At 40.9% G+C, this 14604-nt stretch overlaps 1 protein-coding gene across 1 annotated transcript in view; it reads left to right on the forward strand.

Annotated features, from left to right (window-relative positions):
• Window positions 1-14604, forward strand: part of LOC145415098 (coagulation factor XIII B chain-like) — a 141184-nt gene that overhangs the window by 82507 nt on the left and 44073 nt on the right. Inside the window, exons 8-9 of the mRNA XM_080284517.1 lie at window positions 2887-3002; window positions 9549-9612. Of these exons, the coding sequence (XP_080140643.1) occupies window positions 2887-3002; window positions 9549-9612 (180 nt within the window). The remainder of the gene's footprint in view (window positions 1-2886; window positions 3003-9548; window positions 9613-14604) is intronic.

The following is a 14604-nucleotide window of genomic DNA, read 5'->3' on the forward strand; positions in this document are numbered from 1 at the left end:
TTTAACATTGCACCTTTACCAATACCCCATAAATATAAAACACTGTCACATCTTGTAAGAACATGGGCAGGTAACAGACTGTTGAGAACATCTTGATTTTGCTCAACTATTGCTTTGATATCTGCACTTGATCGTGAAGGGCTTGTTCCAAGCAGTACCATATTGCAGGCAAGATTTTCTTGCTTATAGAAGTGGCATAGCAGGACAAATATGTCTGTGTCATCAGCAACATTTCTAATGTTGTATCTTCCTGACCTTGCCAAATGGACAGCTTGCTGCACCACAATAACATCAGCTTCCTCATGAGCAGCGTGCAAGTCAGGCCTGTTTCTTCTGATTCCATTACAAAGCTCTACTGGTATTGGTTCCTTACCTGTAATCACAAGGTGATTGTCATTGTGTGACAGTAAATCAGTGTGCTCACACAGATATTCACAAATGAGATTATTCACCTGGGATTTATTGTGTATAACAGGTAAGCAGACCTTCTATGGTGGCAGAGGTGTTGCCAGTGACAGTCTGTGGCATCTATTTGCTTCCTTCCCAGCTGTAGCTGCCGTGTTGCCTGTTTTATGCTTCCACTGTGATAACTGTCAAAGACCAGATGTGTTTTTGCTGCTAAAAGACAATGACATATGTACTGCACAAACTTTAGTATATAATCTTCTATGACACCTTTGCTTGGCCGTTTGACAGCCCAGAGAATTGCACACCCATCAAGTATTATACCATCAACTGGGACCGTTCTGCGATCACATACCTCCACTTGGACTTTGGCTTTCAGGGTGGCTTTAGAAGCTGACAGCCTCATATCACCTGTCTTTTCCTGGAATGTTGAGGGTGGAAATGCAGCCAGCTCATAAGAGAGAACATCTCTCATGTATGATCCTAGAGGTTTGAAGACAAAGCACTTTTGAATAGATCAATGTGGTATTATACACAGATATATTGTCCACTTTAATTTTTTCTTTGAAGTTGACATGAGCACAACTGGTCTTGTGAGTGGCTTGTGAAAACTTTGTGGCCATCCTTCCTCAAATGTTTTCATCATAGCTGCTCCCAATTCAACAACCCTGTCAAAATTGACATGCTCTGCACATATCCTACCTGTAACCACATAAATCAGTCCGGGTGGATGGCACTCTCCGTTCAGTGGATCTATGCAGCTTTGAAGTTTCTCCTGAATTTTTGCTCTGTCTACTTCATCACTTTGTATCCTTGAAGGACCTTCTTCCTTGTGGGTCATGACTGTGGATTGTGCGTTTCCACTAAACATGGATAAAACATCTTTTTTCAGTTGAATGCAGATATGTAGTCCAAGAATCCACCTTTTCAATGCTGCTGGTTGATAGGTTATTCCAATAATTCCTCCTGGACTATGGCCATAACGCATGAAACTCGTCTCAAATGTACTGGTTAGACCAGATGCCTGGTTGATGTCGCAATACATGACCTCCGTCCTTGAAGTCTTGAAGCACTTCATCAGGCAGTTTGCTCATAGCATGAAATTAATACAAGGCATACCTTCCATAATTGGAATGACCATTAGCATTGAAATAAGGAAGCATCTCTTTGATGACAAGCAAACGGAATGGCCAATCACCTTCTCAAATGAGACCTTTATTGTTTCATTGACTTTAGTGATAGCAATTTATTAACATTCAAAATTTCTTCTATCAGCACCTAAAAATTATTATAAACACTTAAAAATCATTAAAATAAAATGTTACAATGTGTAGTTTACAGGTGATCATTTTGTTTAGTGCATGTTCTGATAGGAAAAGTTAATATTATTATTGTATGAAGAAAATTAAATACTGAAAAAGATAGCTAAACATGTTTTATTAGCATCATCATTCATGCAGGCGGCCATATTAGATTTCGCCCTCCATTTTGAAATGCTCGAGTGGGCCAGCTGGATGCACTCTTTTATTTTGATATCTACATCCCAAAGTATTAGAAAATGCAATGAAACTTGTATATGTCATGGAACGAGGTTCACCCGAAAATGACCATTCTGCCACGAGACTATTAAGTGATCTTGAATGGTCAAATCAAGGTCACGGATATTCAGGGGGCTAAAACTAGAAGATTAATAATTAGTATTGAGAGATAACAAGTTCGATTTCATTTGCGCCAGTAACTTAAACTTTAATTTTTTACTGACACTAAATGGCAGTACCAATTCAGTATTTAACAGCAATAAAATAACTGATGTCAGGCGAGGTTTGTTGTACCTGGCCTCACTTGTTAGGAATTTATTTTGCATATTACATCTTAACATATCTTGTTTGCTTATTACCGTATGTGTTTGTATATCAATGAACGTCACAAAAGTAAGACACCAGCTTATGATTTATAATGTATCGGATACAGAATTAAACTTTTAAGGAAGAGAGATGCTGGGAAGCCTTCATAACGAGTGATAATATGGGTTTATAGTATGATGCATTAAAACTAAGCGGTACATGCAGTGCAGGTAATTCCCCAGTTTCTGCATGTGGAACCCATGGGATGTGTAAAATGGGTTTATGTATACTGGCTGCTGAAAATGATATATAACATGGTCTGAAGACTTAAGTAATCTAAGGTTCAGAATTCTTCCAAATAGCTTCATCATAAATAAGGGTTACCTGGATTTTTGAGCTCTCAATTTGTTCTCCATCAGCCCAAGAATATTATATATCACTTTATTCTTGCCTGTAGTCGACTGTTTTCAACTTAGGAAAGATCTCGTAGAAATGAAGGTTGTTTCATCCTGTATTGTGTTTTTTAAGTTGCATTAAATCGTCTGAGAATGAAAAGAATAAAATAGAAAACAAGTCGTTGGGGAATAGGGTTTAATAAGAGGGTCTCGTGTGTAATGAGTTGTGTTCCCCATGACAGTGGTACGTATGGCCAGGTGCGGTGCATGGGCAGCTATCGATTAGAGGGCGGACGTCAGGAGGTGCTGTGTAAAGAGGGACAGTGGGTGCTGCAGGGTCAACCCGTCTGTGTGAAAGGTGAGATGAAAAAGATACACACACACACACACACACACACACACACACACACACACACACACACACACACACACACACACACACACACACACACACACACACACACAAATCCTTGGTGTGACATACAATACATCAGTGTCATTTAAACAACACATCAGAAACATTAAAAATAAATTAACACCAAGACTCAGCGCCCTAAGGTCACTTCCCCATACAACAGTCGGATAGAACAAAGAAACCACCACTACAGTTTACGAACAATATATACGTTCAGTGATGAACTATGCAACCTCTGTCTGGGCTTCCAACCTCACTGAAATACATTTCAACACCCTACAGAGAATACAGAACAAGGCTTAAAAATAATCACAGGGTGCACAGCTACTACACCCACAGACTACCTACACCAAGAAACCAAAGTCCTCAAAGTCAAGGATCATCTAGATATAAGAGGCACACGAATTCATTCTGCAGCCTCGACAAACCCATACGATCCACGATACTACATGGTAGTACATCCACACACACCAAGGAACATCAAACAACACCTAGCACACAATGTCATACACAAATACTGTCATCTCTCCCCCCTCACCCGCCTCAAACCAGCTTCTAGAGTCATATCCATGCTCAAATCACTCGCCGATGCATTCAGTCACTCAAGGGCAACACACAGCTGCATGCATGACCTCCTAATATCCACCTTTCTGAATCCTATGTCCCTTGTGAGGACAGGGTCCACTTCGCCAGGCTGATATGTGGGTATCATTCAGCCCTCTTGAATTATCAGAAGAGACTTGATGACTCCGTCGCTGATGCCTGTCCAGGATGCACCACTGCACCTCATACGATTAAGCACATTATGGAAGACTGGATTACACACAATCTCCTGCGCCAACAACACAACATATACCCCTTGAGAGCTCTGTGGGAAAGCTCGGTCTCGGCCATGGCCTTCCTTATGGACTCGGGGCTGTTTGGACAGACTGCCTAGAGATCAACTGTTACTACTACAGTACTACCGACATAACTTCCAGAAAAAAAAATGCAGTCGAATTTTCTTATTTGCACTAGTCAGAATTCATTTTGTTAAGAGTTCAGCTCAGGCCACTGCACATAATATTTCATCAATTTTCATTCAACATACAAGTTTGCTTAACCCGCCCCATCCCGACCACTTTTCCACCACTGACTCCCCCCAATCCCGACCATTTTTGGAATTTTTTTTTTTTTTGGCTGAAACCTCCGCTTTTGATGAGAAACATCGAAAATTCATAGAGAAATCGCTCATCTGAGGTTTAAAATACTCGATACAGGTAGGAGTACCTGCTTACCTTACTGGGTTTTCTAACAGGCTGGCACCAAAGAAAACGAGTTCTCACACCACTCATAAACGGTATTTATTTATTTACTTGGTACGAATCTATATGTAGTATGAGAGTATATTGGTTTTCAAGCAGTAATATAGGCATTATAAGAATTGTTTCACTCACTAACTCATCACCATAACTGACCTTTTTTTGCCACATTGCCTGATCATCATTTCTGACTGTTTCTTCCTCTAATGCTATGTAAAGTTTGTCCTCCACATTGTCGTTGATTGGGGAATCACTCTGGCCCTGAATTTCGTACCGTGCCATGACATGGCTTTACTGGCCAGGTCACTGATAACAGGTGAATTGATGAGACAATGGGATGCAGGGGGGGGGAGGAGGTCATGCAGGGTAAGGCATTGTCCCTGCCTGGCATCTTGTAGAGGAAGGTGTCACGTGTATACGTACCAAAAATCACTCACAAAAATTGAAAATTGTGCAAATTAGGGATCTTGCAATTGATTCGCGTTTATGTACGTCAACGGGATTGGCAGTGACAAAACGTGTGGACGTTAAAGAACGTCGACTGGATGCTGCGGGTTAAGGCTGTTCAGGTTCTTCACATCGAACATTACTCATTGAGATCTAATCCTGTAAAGATGTAAGCCAAAAATATCCCTGTCTATGCAATGGATATAGAAATGAAATTCCAGAATTTTTACCTGGTTTTGGGTCTCCTAGGTTCATGAGATCGGTGTGATTAGAAGGACTTCAGATATAATTTCTGACATCCATTGCTTCATAACTGTGAGAATTCTTTCTCTTGTTCTCAAGACCTCTGCCCCTTTATCCTGCCTAGACAAACTCCTTTATATTTGTCTTTTAACCTGTGCCTTCTCATAAACATCTTCCTGTCTGGATGATTCCTCGCGGGATGCTCCAGTGGCGATCTTTTCAGATCCCTTACAGATTCTTGTTCATCATCCTTTTAGGGCTTTGGAGAAATGCTTGCCATTGCACCTAACATTTTAAAGGCCTTAGACCGAGTCAGGCATTGACCTTTAAGGTTTCAGACTGACTTCTAACTATTTCTGTCTTCAGTGTGTGACTTTATCTCCAGGCTCCGTTCTGATTGCCATGTGGATGTTGTTCTAACAGCCATCATGAATAATCTTATAAGCTGTACATGTAGGTCTTTCAAATCATATGATTATGATTCCCTCCTTCACTTTTCCATCAGTGTCTCACAATGTCTGTCATAACAGTTGCTTCAACAACTACAAGACGAGGCTATGCCACGCTATGTCACACCTTGGTTTATTTACTTCTCTGTTATTTCTAACTGAGATAAACAAAATTTTGCTGTTGATAATGCAATATGAGCTCAATTCCTCCTTCTTTCAGTCAAAAAATTTTCCAGAATGATATTTCATATTATCAAACAGTGTGCCATCAGCTACCAGTACTCCTAGAGTGCCCAAGTCTTGGGAGATATCATGGAAAAATCCCATTACTTCCTATCCAAGGTTCAGTTTCCAGAAAATGGGTGTGCTCTCTCTCTCTTTGTGTGTATGTGTGTGTGTGTGTGTGTGTGTGTGTGTGTGTGTGTGTGTGTGTGTATTGCTCTTCGACGCAGTTGAACGTATCCCTTCCCGATTAAAGATGGGCACAACACCCATCCGCCAACTCACACTCGCACCTTTCCATGTCCATTTCGCCATTGCGAGGTACCCGATACTCTCAACTCTTCACACATGAAACTGTTATTTTAGCCACGGAGCTGTCTTCAAACTGTATTTTCCACTATCCATACTTCCGATCTTTGAACGGCATTTTGTCTACGTGTCTGGAAATGGACGAATTGTAATTATTTCTGTCCACTCTCATCCAGTATTTCCTAGAAATAGGCCCTGAGCCTTTGCCCAGAGTCGGACACGTAAAAAAAAAAAAAAAAGATAAGAGCAGCCTCTGGCTCTGTCCTTTTTCATTTTCTTCCCCACGAAAATATAGTCTTTGAGACCTGGAAAGAGACGAATGAGGATGGTCGTGGGTAACGGATCACTTCATCATCATCATCATCAGCCGTTGAGGTAATCTGCAGGACCGGCTTATCCCTACCGAAGCAGGGACGATACAGCCAATATAGCTCTACCCAGTGGCTTAGGCTGTCTGGTAGAGACTGTATGTACTGTAGGGTGAGAAGTGATTGTGAGTGTGGTTGTAGTGTTGTAGTGGCTTTGGATGTGTGTGTAGTCTGTGAACCAAGGGTAATCGGCCCGCCTTAAGCCGACTGAGTGGAAGTGTATTAGCATGCGACACTGATTCAACCACAGCGCGTCTTATGTCCGGCAAAGCGGTCAGTGGCTCGGTGAATGCTTCCCAAAGCTTTACAACTCTGGCGGGAGGCGAACCCGCGTCCACCAGCATGCGAGACGCACACTCTTCCACTGTACCGTAACGGACCGGAACAAAGTATTAATTATGAATATTTTGCACTGTAGGCTGACAGGCAGTCTAGGTGGTCATTTGTATGATCATATGCTCTATTGGAAAACAGAAACGAGTGGATTGGGTTGCAAGGCGTGGATGTTACGAGCTTGAACGATGGTGAGTTATCAGGGCGAAGGGAGTACACGTTGTTGAAACGGCCATTGTAGGGTAGGCAGTGTGAAGACGAGTGTTTTCGGTACTTTTTACAGAATATAGAAAGAATCATTTGCTTCCGACTTGCAAAAGTTTGACCTTTCAACAAAAAAGGGGCAAGTCAAGGCCAGTATCATTATCGGGTGATATTAAGATGTTTGAACATAATACAGTTTTGCATAAAATGCTGTAAGTCATTGGTTGGGAGTGATCAAATCAGGTTAGCCACATTTTGGTAAGGTTTGTTCGATGTACGAGTAGTGACCAAATCTGGAGAAACAAATAAAGTAATGAAGTGTCAGAAGACAGCAAGAATCATGTCATGATGTTAAAAGTAGCATGCAGAGGAAATTTTCTACAGTGAAGAATGCAAATGAGGAGAAGCTTTGTTAATGAAGCACTGAAGAAGAAGCACGTATGAAGAAACCTGTAAAGATAAATATATAAATAAACAATACCGCGTCGGGATACAACCATTTTCTCTGTTAAGAAGTGAAGAAGTGTCATGTGAAGAACCAATTTTTTATATAATGAGGTTAAAAGTTTGTGGGGAATATACAAATTATTTCGAGTTTAGACTCTCACATCATGTTATAATGCCTATCTGGTAAATGATTAGTAAGAGAGAGTAAGAAGAGAGTGGATGAGGAATTTGGAAGGAATTTGAGTGTAAAGTTGAGGGAATGTAAGTAAATGTTCTGGAAAGAGGAGAAGAGAGTTAGACAGGGTGTCAAAGAAGTTAGTCGGGGAGTGACAGATAAAAATGGTAGATTACTTGTGGAGATGGAAGAAAAAGTGAACAGATGGAGAGAACATAGTTAATGAAAGTAATGTGAGTATAAGTGACTGGGGAATGGTTGGGAGAAAGAGGGATGTGAGAAGAGAGGAGGAAATCAGTAGGATGGAAGTTGTGGAAGCAGTGACGAAAGTCATAATTAGGAAAGTCCCAGGAATTGATGGAGTGTGTGGTGAAATGCTGAAGCATGAGGGAGAGATAGTAGTAGAATGGATGTGGAAGATGTGCAGATTGGCCTGGGAGGAAGGTAAAGTCCCGGAGGATTGGAAATCAGGTATAATTATTTCCCTGTACAAAAGAAAAGAGGAAAAAGAAGTGTGTGGTAATCATAGGGGCATTTATCTTCTGAGTGTAATAGAAAAGTATTTGGTAGGATACTTATTGACAGAGTCAGGGAAATAACAGAGGAATTAGTTGGAGAAGAACAGGGAGGATTTAGGAAGGGAACAGGTTGTGTAGATCAGATATTCATTCTTAGCCCTTTAGTGGAGAAGATTCTAGGGAAGGGAAAGAAGTAGTATGCAGCCTTCAGGGATTTGGAGAAACCATATGACAGGGTGGATATACAAGGATTGTGGAAAGTAATAAAAATATATGGAGTAAATGGAAGTAGTTGGGTGCCGTGAAAAGTATTAATGAGGATGCTAAGGCTGCAGTGCATGTGGACAGTGAACCGAGTGCATGTTTCTATTTGAAGGTTTGGTTGAAACACGGATGTGTCATGTCTTTATGGTTGTTCTATCTCTATATGGATGGGGTAATAAAAGAGATACAAGGTACGGCAGTTGATGTTGGAGTGGCCCTAATGAGAGAGGGTGGTGTTTGGAAACTCCCTGTTTGCAGATGATACTATGTTGTTGGGTGAAGACGAAGGGGAGATGCAAGGCTTGGTGGATGAGTTTGGGAGAGTGTGTAAGAAACGGAATCTAAAGGTAAATGTAGGGAAGAGTAAAGGTATGTTCTTCGAGAGAAATGAAGTCAGTGAATGTACAGTGAGGATGGTTGAAGAGGAAGTATTCTGGTAGTATGATGTGCAAGGATGGAAGTTTGGAGGGTGAAGTGCTTGAAAGGGAGCAACAGGGAAGAGGGTTGCTGGTTCCTTGAAAGTATTGATAAGAAACAGAGAAGTGAACATGGAAGTGAAAAAGTTACTGCATGACAGGATTGTGATATCAACCCCAACTTATGGAAATGAAGCTTGGACCTCGTTGGAGGGACGGAAGTCAAGAGTGACATCAGTGGAAATGAGTTATTTGAGAGGAGCATGTGGAGTCGCAAGAAGTGACAAACTGACAAATGAGGAAGTGAAAGAGCGTTGCAGTGTGGATGTGGATCGGATAGGAAGCGTTAGGAGAAACGCAATGAGGTGGTTTGGCCATGCTGAGAGGATGTAGAGCGAGAGACTGACGAGGAGAGTGTATGTGAATGAGGTGGAAAGGGGGGGAGAGGGAAGGGGAGGCCAAGGGTGAGATGGAGGGATGGAGTGGAGACGTATATGAGAGAGGGGGATGTAAGCTGGGAGCAGGGCAATGAAATGGTGGGGGACAGGGAGACATGGAGGCGATTTGTTTGTGGCCACCTCATACGGGATTAAGGGGTCTGGCAATAGATAGATATACAGAACATTATTAGCGCTGCTGTCGTTGTTGTTGTTTTTGCTAATGATGCTGATGAATATGAGGAGGAAAATATTAGTCATGTTGCTGCTGATAATGGTAATTATGATATTAACAATGGTGATGATATTTATGGTAATTGTGCTAAATTACTTTCTGATATGAGTTTGTTTTTCAGCTGCAAATGATGAGTGCCCTACGGATCCCCCCAAACTGGACCACGGCATCATCGAGCTAAAGAAGTGAGTAAACGGGATGTACCAACGAGTCTAATATTTGGCTTTCTATTCTTTAAATTTCTTACTGACAGGAGTTTTCATTCTTTAACTAACTTCTGTTTCGTCTTGTGTTCTCACTGAATAAATTCTAGTTACAATACCTCGTGCTTTATGTTTTCCAGCTTTTTATCTTTATGTCATGAGTAATGTTATGTTTAATATTGTATGTGTCCATGGCTAAGTTACCATAGTTTCCAGCAACTACACTACCAGGCATCTAGTTCCTAAATGAAAAACCATAGAGATGCACACACACACATCTATATCTATCTATCTATCTATATCTATATTTCTCTCCCTCTCTCTCTCTCTCTCTCTCTCTCTATATATATATATATATATATATCATCAGCCGTTGAGGTCCACTGAAGGACCGGCCTATCCCTACCGAAGCAGGGACGATACAGCCAATGTATCTCTACTCAGTGGCTTAAGCTGTGTAGTAGAGACTGTCTGTAGGGTAAGAAGTGCTTGTGAGTGTTATTGTAGTGTTGTAGTGGCTTTGGATGTGTGTGTAGTCTGTGAATCAAGTGTAATCAGCCCACCTTAAGCCGACTGGGTTCAAGCATACTAGTATGCGACACTTGTTGAACTAAAGCTCCCCTTATGTCCGCCAAATCGGTCAGTGGCTCGGTAAATGCTTCCCAAAGTTTGTACAACTCTGGCGGGAGGCGAACCCGCGCCCACCAGCGTGCGAAATGCACCACACTAGCACAGAGGATTCATATATATATATATCTATATATATATATATATATATATATATATATATATATATATATATATCTATATATATCTAAATCTATATCTACCTATCTATTTGTTTATCTATCTGTCTATCTATCTGTCTATCTGTCTATCTATCAATCTACCTATCTATCTATCTATATATTTACACACACACTCACACACACACACCCACACACACACACACACACACACACACATATACACATATATACCGGATTCTCTTTGGTTTGGCTGTTTACCAGTGCTATTAAGTGCGTTGAGACATTGCTTTTGCCATAAATGGATTGCATTTATTTTTATAACTCACTACACCAGTGGTGAGTTTTACTGTTCTTGCCAATATCATCATCATCATTATCATAATCATCATCATCATCATCCGGACTTCCCTTCCCACGCTAGGGCAGGGTGTGGAGTAGGAACGTCCAGACAACCCAAGTTTGCCCAGTGTAATGAACCACCTTTCCATGCACTCATCATTCAAACTCGCGGAACCCTGTCTCTATCTAATACGCCAAAATCTTTCACCAAATTCTGCGGCTTCACATAAGCTTCACATAAATATATCCAACAGAGTCAGTCCTGACGCTGCCACGTTAAAAAGGGGTGCCAAGTCCCTGTTCATGCACTTCTCACATCATTCATCCAGCCAGCTCAGTCTCTCGTCAGTCCCCTAGCCTTACCGACTTCCATACCTCTCTTCCTCACACACTCATCCACCATATCCCTCCACCTTCTCCTTGGCCTACCTCGCCTCCTTCCTCCTTCAAATTGGATCGGATGTACTTTTTTCATGACTCTCTTGTTATTCATTCTCTCCACATGACAATACCATCTAAGTGCATTGTCTTCGATTCTGGTGTCCACAGACTTCCTCATCCGCATCTTTCACGAATCACATTATTTCGTATCTTATCTACTCTCTGCACTCCACCCACATTCCTCAGCAGTCCCATCACTACTCTCACTCTTGACTTTTCATTTTCATGCCACACCATATTCTCACGGCCATATGTTAAGCTGGCACAAACAATCCCTCATGTAAGCCTCGTGCAGCTGCAGCACTCAATCCTCTGTTTCTTATCAAGGCCTTCATAGCGCCAACTACTTTCCTTTCTTGTGTCACTCTACTTTCCATTTATTTTGCACATTTTCCTCTCTTTTCTATCACTGTAACCAGGTATTTGAACTCTCATGCAAATTCCAGTCTCTCCATTCACTGTAACATCACGTTGGGAGTCACCTTCTCTCTCAATTCCATCACTTTACTCTTTTCTACATTTATTCTCAAGGCACGACGCTCAAAGACATCAGGGAAACTGTGCACTAGTCTACCCAGTTCTTGTCCGGTATTTGCAAGCAGTACTACATCATCAGCATACAACAAATTTAAGAGATTCCATTCATCACTATTCATAGCCTACGCCATCCCTTTCTCTGTTAATCGTGTTTTTACTTCTCTCATCACCCTATCGATATATATAATGAACAACCATAGGCACATAACACAACGTTGTCGCAGGCCCACAGTGATCGTGAACCATTCACTTAGATGCCCACTTACCTTTACACAAGCCTCAATACCACCAGAAACCTCTTGACGTCACCTAGAGGCACACCATCTACTCCGTACAAGCGCAAAACCTTCCAGTCCCTTTCTGTCTACTTTGTCGTGTGCTTTTTCCAGATCCATAAATGCCATAAACACATTATAGTCCTTCTCACAAGCCCACTGCATTATCTGTCTCACCCTGTTCATCACTCACCAGGACTTCTGATATCCCCCTTACTTTCTGTATAATAGTTCTTCCATATACCTTCCCTACAACACACAATAAACTTATGCCACTATAACTCTTGCACACACTTCACTCATCTTTATTTTTGTACAGGGTACAGTCACAGACTTTATCTACTCTGTTGACACAGTTTCACTCATCCATGCCTTCTTACATATCTCCAAGAAGCACTTCATTCCGCTCTCTCCACTACATTTAATGATCTCTGCATACACCTCATCAACCGCAGCTGCTTTCCCATTTTTCAGCCGCTTCACAGCGTTCTTCACCTCTACGAATGTCACGTTTCCTTGGACTGCTTTCCATTCTTTCTCTGCACTCCCCCAAAACTAATTTTTACAGCGGCTCTGCTCTTTTTGTTCCCATTTATCAGGCTTTCAAAATATTCTTTCCATCTGCTCCTTACTTCAATCCCAAGGGTAAATAATCTACCACCTACATCTTTCATACCTTCACATTTCTTTCTGCTTTCACTTCTCCATTTACGCACCGCTTTCCAGAATAAGTTCCTATTTTTAGAGTAGTTTGCGTTCATTTGCCTTCCTAGATCATCATTTACCTCATTCTTTAGTCTTTTTACGTGCTTCTTGCTCTCAGTATATTCATTTCTTATTTCAACTGAACCTCTATCGTGTAACCACATTAGTTACTGCTTCCTCTTTTCCTCCACTGCTCTCTTAACTTCTTCATCCCACCATGCCGTACCTTTCTTCATTGTTGTTACTTTTGCCACACAACACACCGCTCTAGCATTCCTAACTAAGTAAACCCTATATGAATTCCACAGGCTGTCCAGATCCATTTCATTCCAGTTCACTGATTCCAACTCTTCCCCTACTTTGGTCCTGTATTCATCTGCCATTTCTATGATACTTATTTTCTCGGCTTTCAGCCTTTCTCCCTGACTGCCCCTTTCTCTCCTGGTCCATCTCACTCCTCTCAGTTTGATCTTATGTGCCACAATCATATAATCTGACAGACCTCAACATCGTCCTCTCACGGCCCTTGTATCAGGAACCATTCCCAAATCGACCTCTCTGCGAGCATGTAACCAATCAGGCTCCCTTCAACACGATCCCCGTTCCCTCCATACCGTGTATATTTATGTGCATCTTTGTGTTTGAAATACGAGTTACAAATGCACAACCTCCATACCTGACACATATCCTTCAGCTGCTTCCCATTATCATTTTCTCCTGTTCCTCCATTACAAGCCACTATGTCATCCTCAGGACCAGTGCCTACTCTTCCATTCATATCGCCCATTACGATCACTTTATAGCTCCTGGGCATTTCTCCCACTGGTTCATTCAGTCCATCCCATAACCTGTCTTTCGCTCTTACCCCTGTCATCACACGGTGCATACGCTACAATTAGAGCCACTTTTACCTTCTTAAACTTGAACTTGACATGCACATATCTCGAGCTGACACATTTGTAATCTCTCATTCCATTAATATTATTATTATTATTATCATTACTATTATTATTATTATTATTATTATTATTATTATTATTATTATTTTTGATTATTTTTATTAACGAAGAAGTAAATTGGTCGTACTCACATAATTTCAAAGATAAGGTCATCATACTTGGCCATCAGAGTCCCCGAGCTTGCGGTTTCATATGACCCAGTATCATCCTGTTTCCAGTACTGGTTTTCCAGTTACATCCAAAAACCGATAAAAATAGTCTATTTGCGGAGTCACAGAAGCCGCTAAAGGTACAGACTTGAAATTTGTGAGACATAGCCAAGGTCGGGGAGCTGGTCTGAAGTGACTATGGGTCCATTTAGATTTGTAGTTTCTGAGATATCCCCGGGGTCAATAGAAAGTAGTTTGGGGTCAATTAGTGCACAATTAAAATAAAGGATAGAACTGAGCTACATTCACCAAATTTGGTCATTTATAGAACTTTATATGCTATGCATGGCTACAGTGTATGAATGGCTTTGACTCAAAACTCAAGGTCGCAGCCAAGGTCAAAATTCAAAATTTGCTTTTTTTTTTTTTAATGTGCTGAGGTCGCATACACAAGATGGACGACCTTGTCATGTGGTGAGTTAATGAACTTGCTATTGGCATTTTCCGTTTTGTAGGCATTTGTATTATTATTATTAGTAAAACTTCCCACATCACCATTGGAAGTTTTCTTTTCTGTCATTATTATTATTATTATCATTATTATTATCATTATTATTATTATTATTATCATTATTATTATTATTATTATTGTTATTGTTATTGTAATTATTATTATTTTTTAAATTACAATATTTCAAAGGCTGTTTGGCCTAGAGTCTTGAAACTTTATCTTAGTCGGACAACTGTCTGCTTCTTTTGGCCAAATATGGTGACAAAGCGTCAACCTGATCTCTGGATATTATCTGCGGCAGAGAAAAGT

Source organism: Coenobita brevimanus, chromosome 13 (assembly GCF_032717465.1).
Source record: "Coenobita brevimanus isolate Jiangsu-jjx chromosome 13, ASM3271746v2, whole genome shotgun sequence".
NCBI lineage: Eukaryota > Metazoa > Arthropoda > Malacostraca > Decapoda > Coenobitidae > Coenobita > Coenobita brevimanus.